Raw genomic sequence first — 25,545 nt, forward strand, 5'->3', positions numbered from 1 at the left:
TGTTTGTCACATGCTTACCACATTTGGAGTAAGCTTTTCAATTCACAACTCTTTAATGCGTCTTGGTTCCCCTTAATTCGTTCACCAAAAGATCACAGTCGGATCTTCAAAAGGTCGCCACAGTTCACATACTACACATAATACGACGGACACATTTAAACTACATTTAAAAACTTGAATTTAAAGTGGAGAAGGCAAATCTTTTTTTTCGAAACGGAGGCAAAGATTGCCTCATCTATTAATTAAGGAGAAGAGAATTGCCCAGTTAATTACGGAAAACCGGGCAAAAACCGGAATAACAAGGGCCAAGCCCACTCCCATAGACTGAAACACACAGGGCAAAACCCACCCTAATCGACGACAAGTCGACTTGCAGCCAGACAATGCAGCTCCGACTCTGATGGAGAACTCAAAAGGACAAAACCAGACACGGCTGGCGCCACGGAAGATCGCCGAACGGGCCAGTCAGCGGTTGGTGGAGGATCGTCGGAGTCATCGGACGAGGCGCCGTGGTCGTCACCGTCGGTGGAGTCGGAGTCGGAGAGGACAATCAGCCCTTTGAGCCGCCGGTGGGCCTTTCTTGCTGCCGCTTGAGCTTCGCCAGCGAGCCGCCTCTGCCGCCTCACGCTCCGACTGCCCAATGGCAAGCCGGAGCGCCCTGGCGTTCTCCCGACAGAGCCGCCAAGCGTCAATCTCCGCCGTTGTAAGCGGCCGGCGGTAGACCCAAGCGAGCAACCGCTCGTCCTCGGCGGGCTCAGCCAGCAACCCGCGGCGGCGGTGCACGGTCTGCTCCGCTGCATCCCTCTCCCTTGCCCGCTGCCTCTCGCGGCAGGCAGGGGCAGTGCGCGCCTTCGATTTCGGCGGGCGCGTCCGGGTCGACGGTGCACTAGCACCCACCACCGCCCGTGTCGAGCAGCGGTCGGGGTAGGGGACGGCGTGGGGGTCATCGGAGTGGATCGAAATCGAAGAAATCGGAGTTAGGGGAGAAGAAGAGACGGAGTGAGAGCGGAATGAACTGAGTTAGGCTTTTCGGATTCGGTTTTTTTGTGGGGACAGAGTGGGGTAGGGATGGGTCGGTCCGACGTGGTGGACGCGCCCGGTTTACCCCATATCGGTCCTACATTTGGGCTGGATATGGGGGCGCAGGATAGCCTGAGCGTTTGATGCCGGTTTGGACGCCAATTGGCTCATCTTTTTTTGACCGTTCAGTGACTGGACGACCTGCCCAGGCGTTTGAGGCGGGCTGGGACGCCCGGCCGTGGATGCTATAAAGAGGAGACATGTGTCAACTTCACATCCATCAAAGAAATCAATTTCGCAATCATTACAAGTCTTTTTTGAGCCAGTCCGCACGACTAAATTTATTTCTACAGAGAACCGCTGTTCATTTGCTTCTTTTTTCTTTGCGGGGGATTTATTTGCTCCTATTAATACAATCGCAAAAAATTTGTCCATTTCAATCCATGAATTGCAAAAAAAAAAATTTAAGAGAAGACATTTCAGACCCCTGGCATTAGAACTCAAACCACAACCTCAAATTACCACTGCCATGTATCTTGGAATCATATATATGTATTACTACTAGTTAACTCTCGCTAAGTTTTTAACGATTTAAATATATGTGAGAGGCGAATCAAACTACGGAATGACCGGAAGAAGTGACTAACGCAGATTCAACGAGATACGTACTTTTGCGGGTTGGTCGCTAGAAGCATGCGAGTCCGTCTCATCGGAGCAATTCTGTCGTCACCACCGCGCTTCGGTGTGGCAACAGTGTGTCGTTTTGCATGCTTTCACGAGGGCGGTTGAGGATGATGGCCTAGGAAAATGAACATCATTTCCTAAACCTTTAACACGGAATACATCCAATAGATTTTTTTTTCACAAAATGATCCATTTTCATGACACCCGGGGCTAGGGTGCCATGTTAGATAGCATGCCCCCCCCTGCCTCAGGGCGTCATGCTAGATGGCGTTAGCGTGGCACCCCAGGCCACACGTCATGCAAACATGCGCCATTTTATGAAATGTTTTGGATTGGATTCATTTTATGTTAGAATTTTAAAAAATGCCAGTTTGTTTCATTTTCATGATGGCCCATGTTGCAGTGGCTGCGGTCAACGTGCCACGCTTGCCTTTAAGAATGCGCTAGGGGAGAATAGGACCTTTTTGAAACAGCTTACTCCACAAATGGGACCTAGATGGAGAGAATGGCGTTGCAAAGACCGAGATCCATTGAACCCGTCTAAAAATATCAAAATATATTTAAAAGTTTCAAAAAAAATGTCAATACTTTTCTACAAATACAAATGCATATTCTTCAAGTATTTATAAGTTTTCATCAACTAATTTGATTATTTGCATGCTACAGAAAGAAGAAAAATATCTGGCCCAAATACAACAAAGAAAAAGCTCATTTTAATATGTGTATTTGTATTTTTTATGTACATCACATATGAATATATAAGTTTATGAAATTTTACACATTTATACTACAAAATGTATGTCTACATGTATATTTTTTTGAGATGTGTAAAAGGTATTTCCGCTGAAGAAAAATAAAGAACTATATGGAGCTCGGTCTCTGCTTGCACTTTTCGTCTAGATGGGCAATTTTAAAAAACTAAGACTAATTTAGGACCTCGAATGCATCTAATATTTTATCACATTCGAGTGACCCATTTCCGTGCCGCATTAAAGTGTCGCTGCCACAGTACTCCTGTACCAACCAAGTGGCAATTGCTCCAGTCCTAGCCCAGGCCCAGCAAAGCAAGAGTACCAACACTAGTGCAGTTTATACAGCATCGGCACGCCTTCCACCTTATCCTGCATCATCCACACCGCGGTTCCAGATTTCCAGTGACATGTCTCCATTTTTTCCTGACGAATGCATGTCTCCGTTCTCTTAACCCCGGAAGGATGTATGTATTCAGTGAAAAGGGTAAAGAAAAACATATCCACTGTTCCCAGAACTCTTGTGTTCAGAACAAAGAGACTGCCACTGTTCCCCGTGCGGCGGAGGACCCACTTGTTGGCATGCATTCGTCGGCCTTTTTGTGCTGAAATCTCACAAGGGAGAAAGAAGAGAGATCATTCCGCGGTGCGCGACATCCGTCCTTTTTCTATCGCAGTGGTGATGATCATTCACCAGTTTTCTTCAGGTTCTGCAGATGAGACCAAGGTTAAAGCTTCCTTTGTTTATAGGAATTTTGTAAGAATTCTACAGGACAGGGGTTTTGTAGGAAATCGAAATTCTTTCTGTTCCTCTGTATGTAGAATGAATTCTTATTCTTATGTAGGTGGTTCTCATCCTTCGAATTTCAAAGGAGAAAAAAACATTAGCCCAGTCCTAATGAAATTTTCTCTACAAGACATATATTTTCTACTCCCTCCGTTCGTCTTTATAAGATGCTTTAGACAGCTAGCTTCGAACTTTTTTGGGTACTGTCCGAACTTTCTAAAAACGTCTTATATAATAGAGGGAGTAGTAAAATTTGAGATACATGCAATCTTATTTCATAGGGAATGTCCATTAGTCAGATACCTCAAAAAGTGTTGCATCGGTCACTTTTCATCTGAACCGTTAGATTATCATCAACAGCCCAAAACAGATATACACTATTCATCTTCTTCCTCTCTTCCTTTTTCCTCCTCACGTGCGCTCCCAAGCCTGCCGCGCCCCAACCGTTAGCCTCCACTACCCATGTCCGGCAGGCGCTGCCATGCACCGCTTCGTCGCCCTGCCCTCCCCTCCCCTCAACCTTCCCATACCGTCGTTGCCCGACCATCCCTCTAAGCCACGTAGCAGTTAACAACTCCGGCGATCCCCCTGCACCCCTGTACACCTAAGATAGAAATGAGGTTGTTGCTCCTAGCGAACCTGCACCCCCATATCCCTAACCTAAGATAGATAGTGGTGCTGCTTCTTCTCCGGCGAGGTTGCTTCTTCTCTGGCGAGGTCCAGCCTCCCTATCTCGCGCGCTCGGGGAGAAGAAAAAAGTGACTGGCGCAAAGGAAAAAAAAATCTAGGAGCCTGAAAAATAGCAAAATCGTATTTCATATGATTTTTCTTTCCTACAGTATTTCTATTCTAGGAACCAAAAGAGGCCTAAGAGAGGAAGCAAGAACAGTTAAAAATATTGCCATAAATTATTTTTTATGAATAGTATATTGCGGTGAATTGGTCTTACCCTCTTCTGTTTTTTCCCATCCCGGTGCTATGATTATTTTACTAAACCCAAGAAGCAACAGGATAAGAAAGAAGTATCATTTCCAGTCACCTGTCCTTGCCCTTAATTAAAGCAGCAATGTAGGAGCAGTTCACAACAGCATCATTACTACATGGGCTGGAACACCAACAAAGCTTGCCTCGGTTTAATTACTGCTCTTTCACGGAACCGGTTCCTCTACCGTGCCGCTGGGCACGGCAGAGTGCCGTGCCTTCTTACGCAAGAGCGTGCACATATGAGCCAGAAAGGCCTCCTAATGCATCACGCGGCAGCACAGGTCAACAATTAACTATTTTTTTTTGCTAAAAAACTAATTAACTACGTACTTCCCAACTCTTAAGAAAACTATTTCCCTTGTCTAAAAAAAACTATTTCTCCTATGAAATACTAATTTACTGTTATTGTCTCAAAAGACTAATTACCTACTCCCTCCGTTCCTAAATATAAGTCTTTTTTAAACATTTCAATATGAACTACATACGAAGCAAAATAAGTGAATCTATACTCTAAAATATGTCTATATATATCCGTATATAGTTCATATTAAAATCTTGAAAAGACTAATATATAGAAACAGATGGAGTATTAATTAATACATATGAGCAACATTCTAAAATGGAAATGAACTCATACTAAAAAAATGATTTTATTGGTATTGGTATCGTTCCGTTTCATTTTTTTTCTTTTAGCCAACATGTTCAAGCAGACATGTGTTAAAGTTTCTAATATATATACATATATATGTACACATATATATATATATATATATATATATATATATATATATATATATACAGACATGTGATAAAGTTTCTATTTTTATTTGTTATTGTTTTATCAGCTTTATTGGCACGTTTATATTTTTGGTGGATTTTTTTTGTTTTTTTCATGCTACTTGCGGCAGAGAGGGCGAGGGCCTCCGCCAACTGCGGCTGGTAGTCCGCCTCCGCCTTGCGTCGCTCCTCCTCAATGGAGGTCTGCATGGCTGCCGCAAACACCGCCTGGTAGGCAGCCTCCTCCTCCTGCTTGACGACTGGGGGCGGCGGGGGTTGGTGTCGTGGTGTTGGATGCTGCGGCGCCGTTGCTCCTCCGGTATCTGACGCTGCTCCGACATGAGTAGCTCCCGCCGCATGTGCATCTCCACCGCATGTGCCCGCTGCGACCGCGGCACCGAGATCCGATGCGGATCCAGATGACAGTCGTGCGGTACGGTCACATCCAGTTACGACAGCAGCTGCCTGTACTGGCAGTGCCATCGCGCCTGGTGCACCAGAATGTGCAGCCGTTGCCTGGCAGGGCGGGCAGGCGCTGGCGACGACGGAGTAGGAACTGTCAGGGGTGAGCTTCCCCTTGTTCTTGCCGGGGCCGCCGAAGAAGCCCATGGGTAGGGTTTGCTATGTCACCGGTGAGGGAGCGTGCAACTAAATATGGATGGGCAGCAGAAGCGGAAGTGGATGTGCCCCCCCCCCCCCCACGCTAGATTTAAAAAGGACGACCCATGTAGCTTCTAGTCGCTGACGCGTGGGCCCGCACGCGGTAGGTGGACGCGTTAAATATGACGGAGTGCGGTGGTTGGCCGACCAACGTGTGGTACCGCGGCGGACATCGAGGAGACGCGCGACGTGTCTTGGGGCCTGAAATGCATCCGCGTGGACACGAAGCAGGCACATTTTGAATTTGGGTCGGCGTGTTGGGCCGGCGTTTTTGTCCGCGGCGACCCAAACGGACATGGACGGTCGAAATGGGTCGCCCTGTTGGAGTTGCTCTTAGTATTTTATAGAGAAAATAGTTTGTTAGGGGTTGGGAAATAGTTAACTACTTCCTCCGTCTCAAAATATAAAAACATTTTTTACACTAGTATAATATCAAAAACGTTTTTATATTATGGGACGGAGGGAGTAGTTTTTAGGGCCGGGAAATAATTAAAAAAATGACTGTATGGAAATAGTTAATTAGTTGGCCTGTGTAGCCCTGTGATGCATCATGTTTTTTTTTTGAGGAAACTGTGATGCATCAGATGAACGGCTGGGCTGTTAAGATGGATTTTCGGCCAGGAGTGAGGCCCTTCTGGCCCATATCAATGCACAGGCTGGGCGTATGAGAAGGCACGGCATTCTGCCGTGCCCAGCGGCACGGTAGAGGAGCCGGTTCCCTCTTTCACTTCTTTCGTTTCAACCTGGTTCATGGAGAAGCTCACCAACAAATGTGTGCACCATTTATCTTTCAGTTATTGCAGAACATCTACCGTGAAGAACAGCAAGCTCAAAACAGAAAAACGCAGTTGCGACTTTGGTTCTTGGCTTCCTGGAACCATGAACATTGAGAACTACCCCCTCTGTCTCATAATATAATTTTTTTTTGACATTGCACTAATGTTAAAAACGCTCTATATTATGGGACGTAGGGAGTAGTACGAGAACAACAAGAAGGAGCATTCGGGACATATAAAATACAAATTTTGTTCTTCAGAATTCCACACTTACATCACCATAAAATTACTACAAAAGGGAACAATAATCCCTTTTCTATACACAAGTCAACCTTCTTTTTCCATTTCATGGCTTCTTGCCACCACAAATACTTTACAAGGGAAGTTACTAGTATTGTTTGTTTGACACTGGTGAGCTAGTGGAGTCCATGGAGGCGTCGGCGGTCTGGCGTCAACACCTACCTGGACTTGGCGGTGGTGGCGACGGCGGCGAAGCCGTGCATGGCGCTGTAACCGCGGGAACCAAACCCGAGGCAGCCGAGAAGCAGCGCCTGCCGGTACGGCAGGAACGTGCGCCGCCGCATATCCTCCGCCTCTGCCCGCCTCGCCTCGTAGAGCCGCTCATGCGCCGAGCTCCTCCTCCCGCGCTTACCCACCGCCGGGGTGGGGTTCTTGTTGGGAGCTGCCAGCGGGGAGTTCGCCTTGGGGCACGCTGGCGTTGGTGGACGTTGGTGCTTGGAGCCGTCGGGCTTGTTCGGATGGATGAGCTTCTTCAAGAACCGCCACCGGCCGCAACTTCTCGAGGCCGAGGACGACCCGGACGACGCCGTCGATGACGAGGACGACGACCGTGACGCTGATGTAGGCGTCCGTACGGATTCTTTCGCCGGGGCAGGCGAAGATAACGGTGACATCCAATGAGCCCGGAATGGCGAGGCTGAGCGGGACCTGCGATGCACCGACCGGCTCCGGAAACGGCCGCGCTCGTCCAATGGCGACGATGCCTCCTGCGGCGGCTTCCGATCACCGTTGGGGCGGTCGGCGGTGGGCGGGGGCGCCTGCGGACGGAGGAGGAACGAGGAGAGCCGCACTGGGCGGATCTGGCCGTTGTGAAAGAGCTCGTCGGCTGAGGACATCGCGGCGGCGGTCGGGGACGGAAACTGCGAGGAGAAGTCGAAGTCGAAATCGTAGTCGCAGTCGCCGGGGCCTCGTGCAGGGCTCGCCGGCGCGCTGAAGCAGTAGCCGGCGGCGGCATGGAACGACGGGTCGCGGGCGGGGGTGGACGGCGCGCTGACGAAGGGGGTGGAGCACGCGCTGCCAACGCTCACGCCGCAAGCGCCGGCGAAGTGATCGCCGGAGCTGGTGTCGGTCGTGGCGGCGGCCATTGCGCAGGCGAGTGGGGTGGTGGGGATAGTGAGATGGGAAGGTGAGAAAGGCTCTTCTTATTAAGAGAGCCTGGTTGGACGTTTTGCGTTTTAGCCCTTGATGATAAATGTGAATGAAGTGGATGAAGCACAACACTACCTTTGGATGCATAGTTATTGGGTACATTAATGCAATGGTAAGAGCATCTCCACTCGTTTGCCCCACGGGAGGCATTTTTTTCGCCGCTTGGGGGGCTGCCGGCGAAAATTTTGGCCTAGGGCGGGGGGGGGGGCAAATTTTCCGATCGTTGCGCCCCCTAGGAGCAGTGTTGGGGCTCATGGTCCCGATCCGCTCGCCCAAAGTGGCCCCATGGCGCCCGCGCCAGACCGCCGGAGGGCCATAATAGCATCAGGACGTCGCCGCTGCCTCCCTTGGCCTTCTTCCTCCTCAACTTCAGCCCCCTGTCGTCGCCACCTCCCTACCATGGCCCTCTCGCAAGCTCCCACCGCCGCACGCCCTGCCTCGCGGTTCCGCTCCTCCGCCGCGCCATGCCGTCTGCCAACGACGGCGAGCAGGCCCCCAGCACCCCTTCCTTCGCCTCTCCGCACGTGCGCATAGGGATGCCTCCCATGGCGACCGTGCCTCGAGAGCACCTCTTCTCCTTCCCGTGCGCCCACCTTGCCTCCCCTACCCCAAGGCTCCTCTGCTCGCCGTGGAGCTCCCCTATCTCGAGCAGACGCCACAAGAGCGGCAACACGGTGTCGGGTGCGCCCCAGCCGAAGTCCACCTCCCAGCCGCCGCCAATTTGTGACCAAGCCCGTGCCCGGGGATGCGAAGACCAGGGGCCCATCGCCGTCGTTCCAGAGGTCGACGCCGCCTGGGCGGTGGAAGCGGTCGGCGATAGAGAGGAGGTTGGGCACCAGCGCGGCGGCGGAGATGTGGGCCAAGTCGGGGTCCCAGGGCCGCTCGAGGTGGGCGACGGTGTTGCGGAGCTCGGCGCGCTTGTGCATCTCGTAGAGCTGGCGCTCACGCGTAAGGAAGGCCGAGGCGGTGAGAGGAGAGCGGCAACGACGACACCGGCGGTGGGAGGCGCGGCGAGGATGGGGGCTAGGGCGTGAGGCGCGCATGGCGGCGAAGGGACTTGGTGGAGGGCGGCAGCAACAGGAGGATGCGTGGGGTAGGTTGAAAGAGAGGAGAGAGAGAGGAAAAAGGTGGCTGACTGTGGGCCAATTGCATGCGCAAAAATAGCGCCGGTGTCCCCAGCTCGCTGGGTTTCCCCTGGGAGCACCGGCCGAAACTTTGGCCAAATCTGGCGGAAAACGAGCTCTTGGGCGCACGCCTGGGGCCTTTTTTTACAACCGACGCAAAAAGTGCTCCTGGGGGGGCTGTTGGGGGGACGGCTAGAGATGCTCTAAATCAAGATCGACATCACCTAACATTTTTCGATAATGGCACATTTGATTGGTATTGCATTGTTGTTGCTAAGGCTACTCATAGTGGGGAGCATCGTACATTAGTATCATGTCTATGATATTACCTTCATAGTGCATACTACTCCCTCCGTCCGGGTTTATTGGGCCCGAGAGCCATAGATGGTTGTACCATTTTATTAGGCCCGTACATTAATTACCTTGCTTTATTACCTGAAATCTCTCCCACGCATGCATCGTTGCAATGGAGCCGACGCAGGAACCTTGCCGATTGGGCATGCATGCAGGCTGCATGCGCACGCCGGCCGCTGCATGCTCTGCTTTGGTTAACGGGGCAATTTAATAGGGCAGTTAGAGAGCAAATTAAGCAGATTTATTTCCTAAATCTGAACATATGCGTGTATCTCCTTGGTTTTTGTGTTGTGGCTTAAGGGCCCAATAAACCCGGACGGAGGGAGTATCATATATTAGTACCATAAATTCTCTTATTTATTGCCATGCATGACACATAGTAGCATAACATTTATTATGATACGGTACCTACCTATGTTACTCTAACCTTCTCTCTCTTCTTTAATTCTCTGCCACATAAGCATGTTTACTAGTCACAAGTGCACGATACCGGTTATGTTACGCCCTGTCGGTGTCAAAACCGGCGGATCTCGGGTAGGGGGTCCCGATCTGTGCGTCAAGGCTGATGGTAACAGGAAGCAAGGGACACAGATGTTTACAAAGGTTCGGGCCCTCTCGATAGAGGTAAAACCCTACTTCCTGATTGATTAATATTGAAGATACGGGTAGTACAATAGTAGATCTACCACGAGATCGAAGAGGCTAAACCCTAAGAGCTAGCCTATGATGGTATGATTGTAATTGTGATCGGCCTTCTAAGGACCAACCTCTCCGGTTTATATAGACACCGGAGAGGGCTAGGGTTTACATGGAGTCGGTTACAAGGAAGGAAACACAATATCCGGATCGCCAAGCTTGTCTTCCACGCAAAGGAGAGTCCCATCTGGTCACGGGCCGAAGTCTTGAGTCTTGTATCTTCACGCTTCAATAGTCCGGACATTGTACATAGTCCGGCTGTCCGGATACCCCCTAATCCAGGACTCCCTCAGTAGCCCCTGAACCAGGCTTCAATGACGATGAGTCCGGCGCGCAGTATTGTCTTCGGTATTGCAAGGCGGGTTCCTTCTCCGAATACTCCAAAGTGGTTATCGAACACGTAGATCGTGTCTGGATCTGCAAGATGATCTTCACATAGCATAAATCTGATCTGCTGGCAATCTTCGTGCGTCGTGCCCTTGCATCGTGGCCTGGTCCAACGCGAACCGGCGTTTCTTACCCCACCTTGACTCGGGTTACGAGGCGGTTTTATTGGCACGTCCCGTCGAGGCAGAGATCGTGTTCCTCTTATTATGGGATTTTCCACAAATATGGGCGTGCGTGACCCCACGACGGCCATTGGTATAACTCCGCGTGTTTTCAGATAAGCCTCAAATGGTTACACCGAGGACTCTTGATATTCACCTCTTTATAAAGGGGTCGAGGCCTATGCCTCCTTTCCACCTTCCTCGCGCCCTCTCGCACCTCGAGTTCTAACACCCGAAACCTAAGCTCCAACCCCCCAGATCCTCCAATATGTCCAGATCTAACCCTCAAGGCCGGTGGGTGGCCTCCTCGATTCAAAAGGAAGACATTGCGAAGCTTAGGGAGGTCGGATACCTGACCACCGACATCCAGCACAGGCTACCTGCTCCAGGGCAGGTCATCCCCACACCGGAGCCCAATGAATGCGTCGTGTTCGTCCCTCACTTCCTCCACGGCTTGGGCTTCACCCTCGATCCGTTTGTGAGGGGGCTCATGTTCTACTATTGGTTGGATTTTCATGATCTGGCTCCGGACGCTATCCTCCATATCTCGTCGTCCATTATCGTGTGCGAGGCTTTTCTCCACGCCACCACACACTTCGGCTTATGGCTCAAGACCTTCAATGTGAAGCCGAAGATGATCGAGGGGCGACATGTGGAGTGCGGAGGTGCCGTAATAAGCAGGAACGCCGATGCCCCATGGCCAGAGGGTTCTTTCCCAGAAGTATCCGATGTATGGCAACGGAGGTGGTTCTATGTCACGGCTCCCAGAGGCACAAAGTGGGTGGCTGCTCCCGAGTTCCGCTCGGGCCCTCCATCACAACTAGCATCTTGGACCGATGTAGGACGGAATTGGGGGCTCGCTGGTGATGTATCAGTACTGCAGAATCGCATTCAGGAGCTTCTTGAGAGGGACATTAACCTCGTCAGCATAATGCAAGTGATGTTAATCCGATGGATGTTGCCGTGCCAACGCCGGCCTCTCCAGATGTGGGAGTTCAATCCGGAGGGTCCGCGGACTGTCAAGTGATACGTCTCCAACGTATCTATAATTTTTGATTGCTCCATGCTACTTTATCTACTGTTTTGGACTATATTGGGCTTTATTTTCGACTTTTATATTATTTTTGGGACTAACCTATTAACCGGAGGCCCAGCCCAGAATTGATGTTTTTTTGCCTTTTTCAGTATTTCGAAGAAACAGAATATCAAACGGAATGAAAACTTCGGGAACGTGATTTACTCATCGGATAAGACCCAGGAGACTTGGACCCTACGTCAATAAAGCCATGAGGCGGTCACGAGGGTGGAGGGGGCCCCTGGGCGCGCCCCCCTACCTCATGGGCCCCTCGGAGCTCCACCGACGTACTCCTTCCTCCTATATATACCTGCGTATCCCCGTACGATAAAAACAGGAGCCAAAAACCTAATTCCACCGCCGCAACCTTCTGTATCCACGAGATCCCATCTTGGGGCCTGTTCCGTAGCTCCGCCGGAGGGGGCATCCACCACGGAGGGCTTCTACATCAACACCATATCCCCTCCGATGAAGTGTGAGTAGTTTACTTCAGACCATCGGGTCCATAGCTAGTAGCTAGATGGCTTCTTCTCTCTTTTTGGATCTCAATACAATGTTCTCCCCCTCTCTTGTGGAGATCTATTCGATGTAATCTTCTTTTTGCGGTGTGTTTGTTGAGATCGATGAATTGTGGGTTTATGATCCAGTATTATCTATGGAAAATATTTGATTCTTCTCTGAATTCTTTTATGTATGATTGAGTTATCTTTGCAAGTCTCTTCGAATTATCCGTTTGGTTTGGCCAACTAGATTGGTAGTTCTTGCAATGGGAGAAGTGCATGGCTTTGGGTTCAATCTTGTGGTGTCCTTACTTAGTGACAGCAAGAGTTGCAAGGCACGTATTGTATTGTTGCCATCGAGGATAACAAGATGGGTTTTTTATCATATTGCATGAATTTATCCCTCTACATCATGTCATCTTGCTTAAAGTGTTACTCTGTTTTTAACTTAATACTCTAGATGCATGCTGGATAGCGGTCGATGAGTGGAGTAATAGTAGTAGATGTAGAATCGTTTCGATCTACTTGTCACGGACGTGATGCCTATATACATGATCATTGCCTAGATATACTCATAACTATGCTCAATTCTGTCAATTGCTCAACAGTAATTTGTTCACCCACCGTAGAATACTTATGCTCTTGAGAGAAGCCACTAGTGAAACCTATGGCCCCCGGGTCTATTCTCATCATATCAATCTATATCACTTTATTTACTTGCTTTGTTTTTACTTTGCCTTTACTTTTTACTTTGCATCTATCTATCAAAAATACCAAAAATATTATCTCTATCAGATCTCACTCTCGTAAGTGACCGTGAAGGGATTGACAACCCCTAAGCGTTGGTTGCGAGTTGCTATTGTGTTGTGCAGGTACGAGGGACTTGCGCGTGACCTCCTACTGGATTGATACCTTGGTTCTCAAAAACTGAGGGAAATACTTACGCTACTGTGCTGCATCATCCCTTCCTCTTCGGGGAAAACCAACGCAAGCTCGAGATGTAGCAAGAAGGATTTCTGGCGCTGTTGCCGGGGAGGCTTACGCAAAAGTCAACATACCAAGTACCCATCACAATCCCTATCTCTCGCATTACATTATTTGCCATTTGCCTCTCATTTTCCTCTCCCCCACTTCACCCTTGCCGTTTTATTTGTCCTCTCTTTCCAAATCTCCTCCTCCTTTCCGCTTGCTTCTTGTTTGCTTGTGTTACCATGTGCCTTCTATTTGCTTGCATCTTTGCTTGCTAAAAATCTATTGATATGGATCCACTTAAAGTGTTCTACTTGGATCATCTTTGATCCTTATGCACTCGTGCTGAAACCCCAACTAGCCTAGTTGATGGGAAATCTTTAGATGAGCATGCTTATTATGTGCGTCACCGTTTGTCTGAAAAAGGGAGACTCTTATGGAGTCAAATAAACAGATTGTTGTGCTATGCTTGGAATCTTTGTGAAATTTATGATTTTACTTGTTGCTCTAAGAAACCTAAAAAACACCTTCCTTACCTATGTGAGTTTAATGAAAATGAAATCTTATCTTCTTATGCAAAGGGTGTTTATAGTTACTATGATATCGAACAAATTGAAGAATTTGTTGCTTTTAAGGGTGCTTATGAAGTTGCTTCATTGATTGAAAAGTATGATATTACTCTCTACGAATCTGAAAATTTTGACATACTTAAATATTGCTATGAAAACTATGCTCATAATGTCAATGTCAAAGAATTTATTGAGAGAATGATCGCTGCTTTGGAAGGAAATAATGATATGCATGAATCTATAGATAATGATGATTCCGATGATTTGATTTAAATATCCCTTGTTGAACATGATGCTTGCTATCCTTGTGGCCATGATGTGTAACGCCCTCGATGCGGCTATATCTCCCACGTGTCGAAGCACGACTTAGAGGCATAACCGCATTGAAAGCAATGTCGCAAGTGAGGTAATCTTCACACAACCCATGTAATACATAAGGGAAAGAGATACATAGTTGGCTTACAATCGCCACTTCACACAATTACATGAGTAAAGCATTACATCATACAGATACAATCAAGGTCCGACTACGGAACCAAAATAAAAGAAGAACCCCAAATGCGACAAAGGTCCCTGATCGACCCCAACTGGGCTCCACTACTGATCAACTAGAACGAAACAACACAAAGGGCAAGATCTTCATCGAGCTCCTCCTGAGCTTGGTTGCGTCAACTGCACAAACTCATCGGCACCTGCAAACTGGTTTTGGAAGTATCTGTGAGCCACAGGGACTCAGCAATCTCGCACCCGCGAGATCAAGACTATTTAAGCTTATAGGAAGGCTGGGGTAATGAGGTGGAGCTGCAGCAAGCGACTAGCATATATGGTGGCTAACCTATTCGCAAAAGAGAGCGAGAAGAGAAGGCAAAGCACGGTCGATAAAAGTATGATCAAGAAGTGATCCTGGACTACCTATGTCAAGCATAACTCCAACACCGTGTTCACTTCCCGGTCTCCGCCGGAAAGAGACCATCACGGTTACACACACGGTTGATGTATTTTAATTAAGGTCAACTTCGGGTTTTCTACAATCGGACGTTAACAAATTCCCATCTGCCCATAACCGCGGGCACGGCTTTCGAAAGTTCAAATCCTTGCAGGGGTGTCCCAACTTAGCCCATCACAAGCTCTCACGGTCAACGAAGGAATAGACCTCCACCCGAGACATTCCGATCAGACTCGGTATCCCGGTACAACAAGACATTTCGACAGGGTAAAACTAAACCAGCAACACCGCCCGAATGTGCCGACAAATCCCGATAGGAGCTGCACATATCTCTTTCTCAGGGCACACTCAGATTGTCTTAGGTACGGGTAGGCCAACCCAGAGTTGCCCCTGGTGGTCACCGGTAGCTGACAGTTGGACCAACACTCAGAGGAGCACTGGCCTGGGGGGGGGGGGTAAAATAATGATGACCCTCAGGAGCGCGACTCCCAAGGGAAAGAAAAGGCTAGGTGGCAAATGGTAAAACTAATGTTGGGCATTGCTGGAGAAGCTTTACTTAAGGCGAACTGTCAAGGGGTTCCCATTATAGCCCAACCGCGTAAGGGACGCAAAATCCGGGAACATAACACCGATATGACGGAAACTAGGGCGGCAAGAGTGGAACAAAACACCAGGCATAAGGCCGAGCCTTCCACCCTTTACCAAGTATATAGATGCATTAATTAAGTAAGATATATTGTGATATCCCAACAAGTAAACAATGTTCCAACAAGGAACGAACTCCATGTTCCAACAAGGAACAAACTTCAATCTTCACCTGCAACTAACAACGCTATAAGAGGGGCTGAGCAAAGCGGTAACATAGCCAATCAATGGTTTGCTAGGACATGGTGGGTTAGAGGCTGAACATGGCAATTTGGGTGGCTGACAAGCAAGTGGTAGGCATCGTAGCAGTGGCAAAGCAAAAGAGCGAGCAAACTAGCATAGCAAAGATAGTAGTGATTTCGAGGGTATGATCATCTTGCCTGAAATCCCGCAAGGAAGAAGAACGAGTCCATGAAGAAGACAAACGGACGTAGTTGAACGGATCCTCACAAACGCGACGTTATCGGAACCAACCCGAAGAAGCAATCACCGGAAAAGAAGCACACAACATAGTAAATAACCAACACATCAACATGGCATGATGCACAAACGAGTATGATGCATGTCCGGTTTAATGAAGCATGGCATGGCAAAGTGCACAAGCAGTTCTACAAATTAAGTGGAGATCAATATGCAACGAGTTGCATATTGACGAAACACCACAACAAGTTATTTAGTTTGATCTTGTTTATGTACTCAACAATATTAAATGTTGGTTAACATGGCAAGAGGTGAAGCATAATATAAACTATACCATCTAAACAATTTAAATGGGGCCGGATATAAAAACAACAAATCCGGTAAATCCCCATATGCATTTAGCAATTTAATGCAACAACAAGTTTAAACATTTTAAATGTTGTTATCATGATGCGGATGACATATACAAGTTTTATGCAATTTTTATGAAAATGTTGACAAGAGCATTAAGAAGCATTTGGTCACCATGGCGGAACAAAAAGGGTGCCACGGCGGCGAAACAAAAATGGTGCCACGGCAACATTCCTAAAATGATGCCACGGCAACATATCCGAAAATGATGCCACGACAACATATCGGTTCCGGTAGCTCACAGAGATACCGGTGCAAAAGGAGGCGTGACGTGAGCGAGTCATGCAAGATGGTGGGGTGATCCCGACTACCGGGTTCCCACGGGTTAGTGGCATGGAAAACGAGGAGGAACGTGCATGAAGCAAACGGGCACGGTGCAAACATAGGGTGCATCTCATACAACACATGCATTCGGTCCACGGACGGCGTCTCGGGGTTATACCTTTGAAGCGTGCGTTTTCGGGGCGGATCGAGTTCGTAGAGGGAAGTAGACGTTCAGGGGTAGACGGTAGTGGTACATCCCGTAGACGCTCACGGGTCGTCGTGGAGGTAGACGTTCACGGGCGTCGTGGAAGTAGTGGTACACGTTCGTTTTTTGGAGAGGTACTTGACGAATCCAACATCTTCGGGGCGACGGTAGTGGTTCACGGACGTCGTGGTACTTGTCGGTCCGGTCTTGGAGAAGATGTACTTGGCGAATCCGCGTAGTCGTTCAGGCGCCTGTGGAGGAACTTGACATTCACGGTGTCCCGGTCTTGGCCATGGAGAGGGGCGCAGCCCACACAAGGAGGGGAGACCATGGTGAGTGCACTGGGCCTGCGCGTGCAGCGGTCAACGGGGCTGGGTGCTGCTAGTCATCTCCTTCGCTAGGAGACGGAACGAAGGCGCGGCAGGAGTGCAAGCAGGGGGGATGGCGCTGGTCGTCATTGTTCGGCGCAGCAGAAATAGGGTAGGCCAGCGACGGGGGTTTGGGGAGGTCGATCCGGTCGACTCCGAGGCTTGGGCACGCCGGAGCTTCAGACTGGAGGCGGCGGGCGCCATCCACGGCCATGGCTGCTCCCGGAGCTTCGTCACAGGCGCACGGACAAAGGCAGGGCACTGGAGCTCGAGGTCGATGGCGTCGGGTGCGATGGAGCTCGGTGGGCGTGCGGCAGAAGGAGCAACTCCGGCAGGACGAGGGGCTCGGCGACGCGGACTTGTGGCGCCGGCGACGGGCGCGATGGCTGCAGGCGCAGGTGCTCGAGGAGCTCCTCTCCTCGGGCGCCTGGGCGACGGGGAGCTTGGTGAGGAGGAGGCGCGGAAAGGTGGCTCCGGCCAGGGGCATGGCCTGCTGGGCGGTCGGTGCGGGCGCCATGGCCGGAGGCCAAGGTAGTGGACAAGGGGTTCGGGAGAATGGGAAGCTGCTCCTCTGCGTGCAAGTGTTGGGAGGAGGACGAGGGAAAAGAGGCAGCGAGTAGGGAAGAGATCGAAAGGGAGATGGGATCGAGAAGATGGGGAAGATGGGATCGAGCGCGGGGGCTCTCCTGGCGGCGCGAGGGAAAAAACGAGAGGGAGAAGGGAGTCGGGCTAGGGTTTAGGTTAGGGAGTGGGCTGCGGGAGGCCTTGGGCCAAATGGGCCTAGCTGGACACAAGTGGCGGCTGGGCTTCTCTCTTCCTCCTCTCTCTTTTCATTAACAGGGAATTAGAAGAAAGGAAAGAAGACAAGAGAAGGTTGGAAGAAGAATTATGGCATGTGGTTAATTTCTCCGGACTCACAAAAATGCGCCCGGTCAAAGAAAAGTAGGATTGGACATGATTGCAAGAATTAAATTCAAAGTCATTTGAATTTAATTGAAAAGGTTTGAACAAGGGATAGGAATTAGAAATGTCCAAAAAATGTTGAGAATTTAGGTGGAGCTCCGGAAAATGACGAAAGGATATATGGCAAAGTTAGAGGCCAAGAATTGAAATAATAAAAGGCATTGGGATTTTTGCAAGTGTGTTATGGTGACTCCAAAGAATGGATTATTTTATAATAGCTCCACTAATATCGGGAGGATATATTATAAAGAGAAGTCATCCTTCCCTCGATTTAAATGGATCGAAGATCCATAAAATTTATTTAGTTGAGTAAGAAAAGAAAAGACATGATGGCATGATGACATGATGCAATGCACATGATGCAATGATGAATGCAACATGCAAGAAAAAGACAACGCAACAACATCGAATAACTGCATGACACCTGGCACATCGGTCTCGGGGCGTTACAACACTCCACCACTACGAGAGGATCTCGTCCCGAGATCTAGAATGGCACCGGAGGGAAAACGAAAGGGAAAGAGAAGCGGTAAAACTAAGTTGCTTCTTTGACCAATGAGTGAAACCATGAACCTTGAGAGGTTGAGCAATTTAAAAGAAAGAGTACAGCAGAGACGAACGAGATTGCAAACAATCCGTTAGAAAAGAGGAACAAGGAACATTACGAGGACTTGAAGGTTGCAAAGACATGAATCAAGAGTTTGATGGACAGGATAGAATTCGAAATCACTCCGGTTAAAACAAGATCAGAGAGGAAGAATTCGGGCAGCACTCTGGTTGAACAGAGATGCAAGACTTGATAAAATGAGAGAACTTGAGCAAAAGGAACACAACACTCCGGTTGAATGGATAAGTCAAGAAAAGAACATGATCCTGACAAAACAAGAAGATGGGTTGCAGAGAGGAGCATCACAATGACTCCGGAACGAAGGGAAACAAGATGTTGAGAGATCACAGATACAACAAATGCTAGAATGGAGTCGTTGAAAACCAACAACGAAAAGAATAATCTTGATATGGGCTTATGGAAACATCTCAACATTATGAGGTGACAACCGGCCACTAACGGAACAATTACTTGCTTGAGATTAACAAAGAGATGAAAACTTGTTCCATCAAGATGGAAAAGAGATAACTTGGATCATTGGCAAGCACCACAAATAGCAACATTCCAATGGAAGGCTTTTAGGTGAAATCTATACCAAGATAACTCCAATGAAGAGATTGACGGTTGAAAAGATCTCTTGAACAAAGAGAAAAAAAGATGGATTTAAATATGTCACTCTTGAAAACTTATGAATCACGAAGCAACGAAGGGGAATTATCAAGAAGGACATAATACCACCTCCAAAGATACGGTAGAAAGAAATTGCACTCCGGATAGCAAGATGAAGAATGCTTGAGTTCCTCGGAAGAGAATCTTGATGAACACTTTAAGAAGGAATATAAATCCTTGATGAACCCTCATGTAGAACCTTCATGAGAACTCCGGTAAAGAAAAGGTAACGAAAAGAAAGAGAAGTTGAGAACACAAGGTAAAACCTTGTAATGATTTAGATGAATCTCCATGGTGAAATAATTGAGAGAACTTGGAACTCCGGGAAAAGAAAGATGAACAAAAGAAATCAAGAATTTGATGAGCCTCCAGAATAGGGAATAGAGTTCAGTCAATGCAACAAGAATAAGAATTACATTATGCCTATCCTTCACCAATTAAATTGATGACAAAAAATGGATTTGGCATACTACTCATTCTCGTATCAAGGATTAAAAGAGATATAGCGTAAACTTGAGAAGGTCTTCAACGAACCACCGGTAGGATTGGAACAACAAATGAATTGATATGATGAACAAGGAAGAGAGATCTTGAAAGAACCACGGTAAGAATTAAAAATGAACAAAGAAAAGATAAGGAAGACACCGGGAAGAATTAGCAAATACACGAAGATGCTTGAGAGGATTTAGATACATGAGAACGACGAGATCACGAGCCGATTAAAGATCACTTGAACGAAGCACCAGTATGATTTAGAGTATGCGAGCTGAAAGCTGGACTGAGTCAATCTTAGACGATGGGCTCCGGATAATCTGACAGAAAAATACTCTGAATTACTCCGGATGAGTGAAAAGAATTCTGACAATCGAAAACAACTATGAGAGGATGGCATCAAGCTAGCACCAAGAATCTTGAAGAGAATAGAGCATGATTAAAGAGAAACTCTTCTTCGGACTTCAAATGATGAGAATGACAACGAGAAACACCACCAAGAATTATTGAGGCACACCGGAAGAATCAAAAGCGAAGAGGTTGAGCCAACTATGAAAAGAATTTGAAAGATCTTGGAGAAAAGCATTTGACTGATGATAACTCATTCTTACGTCAAACTTAGAGAAGAATTTAGGATAGCTCTGGGAAAATAGAAGAGTCAGGTAAGATCCTGGGAAAAGACCTGTGGGTTAGGGCCCACTCAAAAGAAACACCGTTGGACAATTTGAAGAGAGATAATGCACCGGTTGAAATAAAAGACTTGAATGAGAGAACATCCTCGAAAGATCTTGAACGAATGCAGAGTGGAAACACGAATCTTCGAGATATCTTGAGCACTCCGGAACAATTTAATAGCGAGAGATGGATGATTAAGAGGTGCACCGGCATAAGAAAAGCATTGGAAAAAAAAGAAAAGGAGTATGCTTAATACCAAAGCTTGAATTAAATCCACCGGAGAAGAAAAGAACGAGGAATGATGAACTTGAAGCTCCATTAGAATCTTCATGAGAATCACCGGATAAGAACATTGACGGAAAAGAATGGAGAAACTTCCCATCAATAAAATGGATACTTGAAGAAGAAATCTTAGTCCTTGAAGAAAAACAAAAGGGAGGGAGGGTGGGAAAAACAAAGGCAACTTGGAGACGGATGAAACAAACACCATTGAGAAGAAGTGATAAATGATCTTGCAAATGTTGACGTGAACGGATCCACTTGAGGAGAGACACACCGGTTAAAAAAAAGGATTGACAAGACAGGCTCGATGATCAAGAAGGATTAGTATTCACATAGGAATATGAGAACACCATTTGGAAAAGGTATGGAATCAACATTTGACTTCGAAGCAACTCGAATACCACAAATAAAACAAAACAAAAGATTGGCTTGCAAAATAAGCCGGAACAAACATATGATAGAGATTTCGTCCGAAGTTTTTGTGGTGGGGCCTACACGGGCTCGATCGTACAACACCATCATGTACAAGGCAGTGCACATGACATACGAAGCGTCCCCGAGTCGGCATAGCCAAGGACTCTTTAAGACACAACGAGACCACTGTAAAATCGACCGTGAATAGGCGGACCACTAGACGTCGAACCCCAATTCATATCATACATCTGTCAGAAAGATATCCTAAGAGCTACTTGAATTCCCACCTATGAAACTCCCGAAATTTTCCGGTTATGCAATCAGGTGTTGGGGATATAGGGGAAGCATAATATCTCACCCAAACTAGCAAATCCTACATCCAGTTGTATCCATCCTTCAACACATAACCAAGAAACCTTCGGAAATCATCTACCTCAACCTTCGAAAATCATCTGTTATACAAGTCATGGCAATACTCCCGTACTCACCTCAGTACTGGGTTATCGGGGTTATCTCACCAACAACTGCATAAAAGAGATTTTCGATGTCGGCGTACTAAACTCAGGTATTCCAGAATTGCAACGATAAAATTATGATGACAACACCTCAGAGCTCAACTCCCCGGGACACTTCCACTAAACCCCTGACAGGAGGCACCAAGACAATGTTCTCATCATAAAACCATCGGAACGATTCCAAGATACCCGCGTGATCCTAAAAAAAAATTTAGTGAAATTTGAGAAGAGAAGAGTCAAAACTCTACGTCAGGATGCCTTACCAGAGCGATGAGGAGACTGAGAAGTAAAAAGAATTCCTAAACTCTCCGATATATAATTCCTAAATGACTCAAAACATTTTTCTAGACTCAAACTCGGCCGCTAAAAACGATCAAGCAATGGGGCTCCTAAGGTCGGGGAAGGCTCTGATTACCAACTTGTAACGCCCTCGATGCGGCTATATCTCCCACGTGTCGAAGCACGACTTAGAGGCATAACCGCATTGAAAGCAATGTCGCAAGTGAGGTAATCTTCACACAACCCATGTAATACATAAGGGAAAGAGATACATAGTTGGCTTACAATCGCCACTTCACACAATTACATGAGTAAAGCATTACATCATACAGATACAATCAAGGTCCGACTACGGAACCAAAATAAAAGAAGAACCCCAAATGCGACAAAGGTCCCTGATCGACCCCAACTGGGCTCCACTACTGATCAACTAGAACGAAACAACACAAAGGGCAAGATCTTCATCGAGCTCCTCCTGAGCTTGGTTGCGTCAACTGCACGAACTCATCGGCACCTGCAAACTGGTTTTGGAAGTATCTGTGAGCCACAGGGACTCAGCAATCTCGCACCCGTGAGATCAAGACTATTTAAGCTTATAGGAAGGCTGGGGTAATGAGGTGGAGCTGCAGCAAGCGACTAGCATATATGGTGGCTAACCTATCGCAAATGAGAGCGAGAAGAGAAGGCAAAGCACGGTCGATAAAAGTATGATCAAGAAGTGATCCTGGACTACCTACGTCAAGCATAACTCCAACACTGTGTTCACTTCCCGGTCTCCGCCGGAAAGAGACCATCACGGTTACACACACGGTTGATGTATTTTAATTAAGGTCAACTTCGGGTTTTCTACAACCGGACGTTAACAAATTCCCATCTGCCCATAACCGCGGGCACGTCTTTCGAAAGTTCAAATCCCTGCAGGGTGTCCCAACTTAGCCCATCACAAGCTCTCACGGTCAACGAAGGAATAGACCTCCACCCGAGACATTCCGATCAGACTCGGTATCCCGGTACAACAAGACATTTCGACAGGGTAAAACTAAACCAGCAACACCGCCCGAATGTGCCGACAAATCCCGATAGGAGCTGCACATATCTCTTTCTCAGGGCACACTCAGATTGTCTTAGGTACGGGTAGGCCAACCCAGAGTTGCCCCTGGTGGTCACCGGTAGCTAACAGTTGGACCAACACTCAGAGGAGCACTGGCCCGGGGGGGTAAAATAATGATGACCCTCAGGAGCGCGACTCCCAAGGGAAAGAAAAGGCTAGGTGGCAAATGGTAAAACCAATGTTGGGCATTGCTGGAGAAGCTTTACTTAAGGCGAACTGTCAAGGGGTTCCCATTATAGCCCAACCGCATAAGGGACGCAAAATCCGGGAACATAACACCGATATGACGGAAACTAGGGCGGCAAGAGTGGAACAAAACACCAGGCATAAGGCCGAGCCTTCCACCCTTTACCAAGTATATAGATGCATTAATTAAGTAAGATATATTGTGATATCCCAACAAGTAAACAATGTTCCAACAAGGAACGAACTCCATGTTCCAACAAGGAACAAACTTCAATCTTCACCTGCAACTAACAACGCTATAAGAGGGGCTGAGCAAAGCGGTAACATAGCCAATCAACGGTTTGCTAGGACATGGTGGGTTAGAGGCTGAACATGGCAATTTGGGTGGCTGACAAGCAAGTGGTAGGCATCGTAGCAGTGGCAAAGCAAAAGAGCGAGCAAACTAGCATAGCAAAGATAGTAGTGATTTCGAGGGTATGATCATCTTGCCTGAAATCCCGGCAAGGAAGAAGAACGAGTCCATGAAGAAGACAAACGGACGTAGTTGAACGGATCCTCACAAACGCGACGTTATCGGAACCAACCCGAAGAAGCAATCACCGGAAAAGAAGCACACAACATAGTAAATAACCAACACATCAACATGGCATGATGCACAAACGAGTATGATGCATGTCCGGTTTAATGAAGCATGGCATGGCAAAGTGCACAAAGCAGTTCTACAAATTAAGTGGAGATCAATATGCAACGAGTTGCATATTGACGAAACACCACAACAAGTTATTTAGTTTGATCTCGTTTATGTACTCAACAATATTAAATGTTGGTTAACATGGCAAGAGGTGAAGCATAATATAAACTATACCATCTAAACAATTTAAATGGGGCCGGATATAAAAACAACAAATCCGGTAAATCCCCATATGCATTTAGCAATTTAATGCAACAACAAGTTTAAACATTTTAAATGTTGTTATCATGATGCGGATGACATATACAAGTTTTATGCAATTTTTATGAAAATGTTGACAAGAGCATTAAGAAGCATTTGGTCACCATGGCGGAACAAAAAGGGTGCCACGGCGGCGAAACAAAAATGGTGCCACGGCAACATTCCGAAAATGATGCCACAACAACATATCGGTTCCGGTAGCTCACAGAGATACCGGTGCAAAAGGAGGCGTGACGTGAGTGAGTCATGCAAGATGGTGGGGTGATCCCGACTACCGGGTTCCCACGGGTTAGTGGCATGGAAAACAAGGAGGAACGTGCATGAAGCAAACAGGCACGGTGCAAACATAGGGTGCATCTCATACAACACATGCATTCGGTCCACGGACGGCGTCTCGGGGTTATACCTTTGAAGCGTGCGTTTTCGGGGCGGATCGAGTTCGTAGAGGGAAGTAGACGTTCACGGGTCGACGGTAGTGGTACATCCCGTAGACGCTCACGGGTCGTCGTGGAGGTAGACGTTCACGGGCGTTGTGGAAGTAGTGGTACACGTTCGTTTTTCGGAGAGGTACTTGACGAATCCAACATCTTCGGGGCGACGGTAGTGGTTCACGGACGTCGTGGTACTTGTCGGTCCGGTCTTGGAGAAGATGTACTTGGCGAATCCGCGTAGTCGTTCAGGCGCCTGTGGAGGAACTTGACATTCACGGTGTCCCGGTCTTGGCCATGGAGAGGGGCGCAGCCCACACAAGGAGGGGAGACCATGGTGAGTGCACTGGGCCTGCGCGTGCAGCGGTCAACGGGGCTGGGTGCTGCTAGTCATCTCCTTCGCTAGGAGACGGAACGAAGGCGCGGCAGGAGTGCAAGCAGGGGGATGGCGCTGGTCGTCATCGTTCGGCGCAGCAGAAATAGGGTAGGCCAGCGACGGGGGTTTGGGGAGGTCGATCCGGTCGACTCCGAGGCTTGGGCACGCCGGAGCTTCAGACTGGAGGCGGCGGGCGGCATCCACGGCCATGGCTGCTCCCGGAGCTTCGTCACAGGCGCACGGACAAAGGCAGGGCACTGGAGCTCGAGGTCGATGGCGTCGGGCGCGATGGAGCTCGGTGGGCGTGCGGCAGAAGGAGCAACTCCGGCAGGACGAGGGGCTCGGCGACGCGGACTTGTGGCGCCGGCGACGGGCGCGATGGCTGCAGGCGCAGGTGCTCGAGGAGCTCCTCTCCTCGGGCGCCTGGGCGACGGGGAGCTTGGTGAGGAGGAGGCGCGGAAAGGTGGCTCCGGCCAGGGGCATGGCCTGCTGGGCGGTCGGTGCGGGCGCCATGGCCGGAGGCCAAGGTAGTGGACAAGGGGTTCGGGGGAATGGGAAGCTGCTCCTCTGCGTGCAAGTGTTGGGAGGAGGACGAGGGAAAAGAGGCAGCGAGTAG

At 48.3% G+C, this 25,545-nt stretch overlaps 1 protein-coding gene across 1 annotated transcript; it reads right to left on the minus strand.

The window, feature by feature from the left end:
- Positions 1-6,667: 6,667 nt before the first annotated feature.
- On the minus strand, positions 6,668-7,867 carry LOC123115824 (mucin-1). Its single transcript, XM_044536908.1, has one exon. It carries the CDS (start codon positions 7,820-7,822, stop codon positions 6,896-6,898), a length of 927 nt encoding a protein of 308 aa, XP_044392843.1. The 5' UTR covers positions 7,823-7,867; the 3' UTR covers positions 6,668-6,895.
- Between the last annotated feature and the right edge of the window lie 17,678 nt (positions 7,868-25,545).

This window comes from Triticum aestivum, chromosome 5B (genome assembly GCF_018294505.1).
Source record: "Triticum aestivum cultivar Chinese Spring chromosome 5B, IWGSC CS RefSeq v2.1, whole genome shotgun sequence".
NCBI lineage: Eukaryota > Viridiplantae > Streptophyta > Magnoliopsida > Poales > Poaceae > Triticum > Triticum aestivum.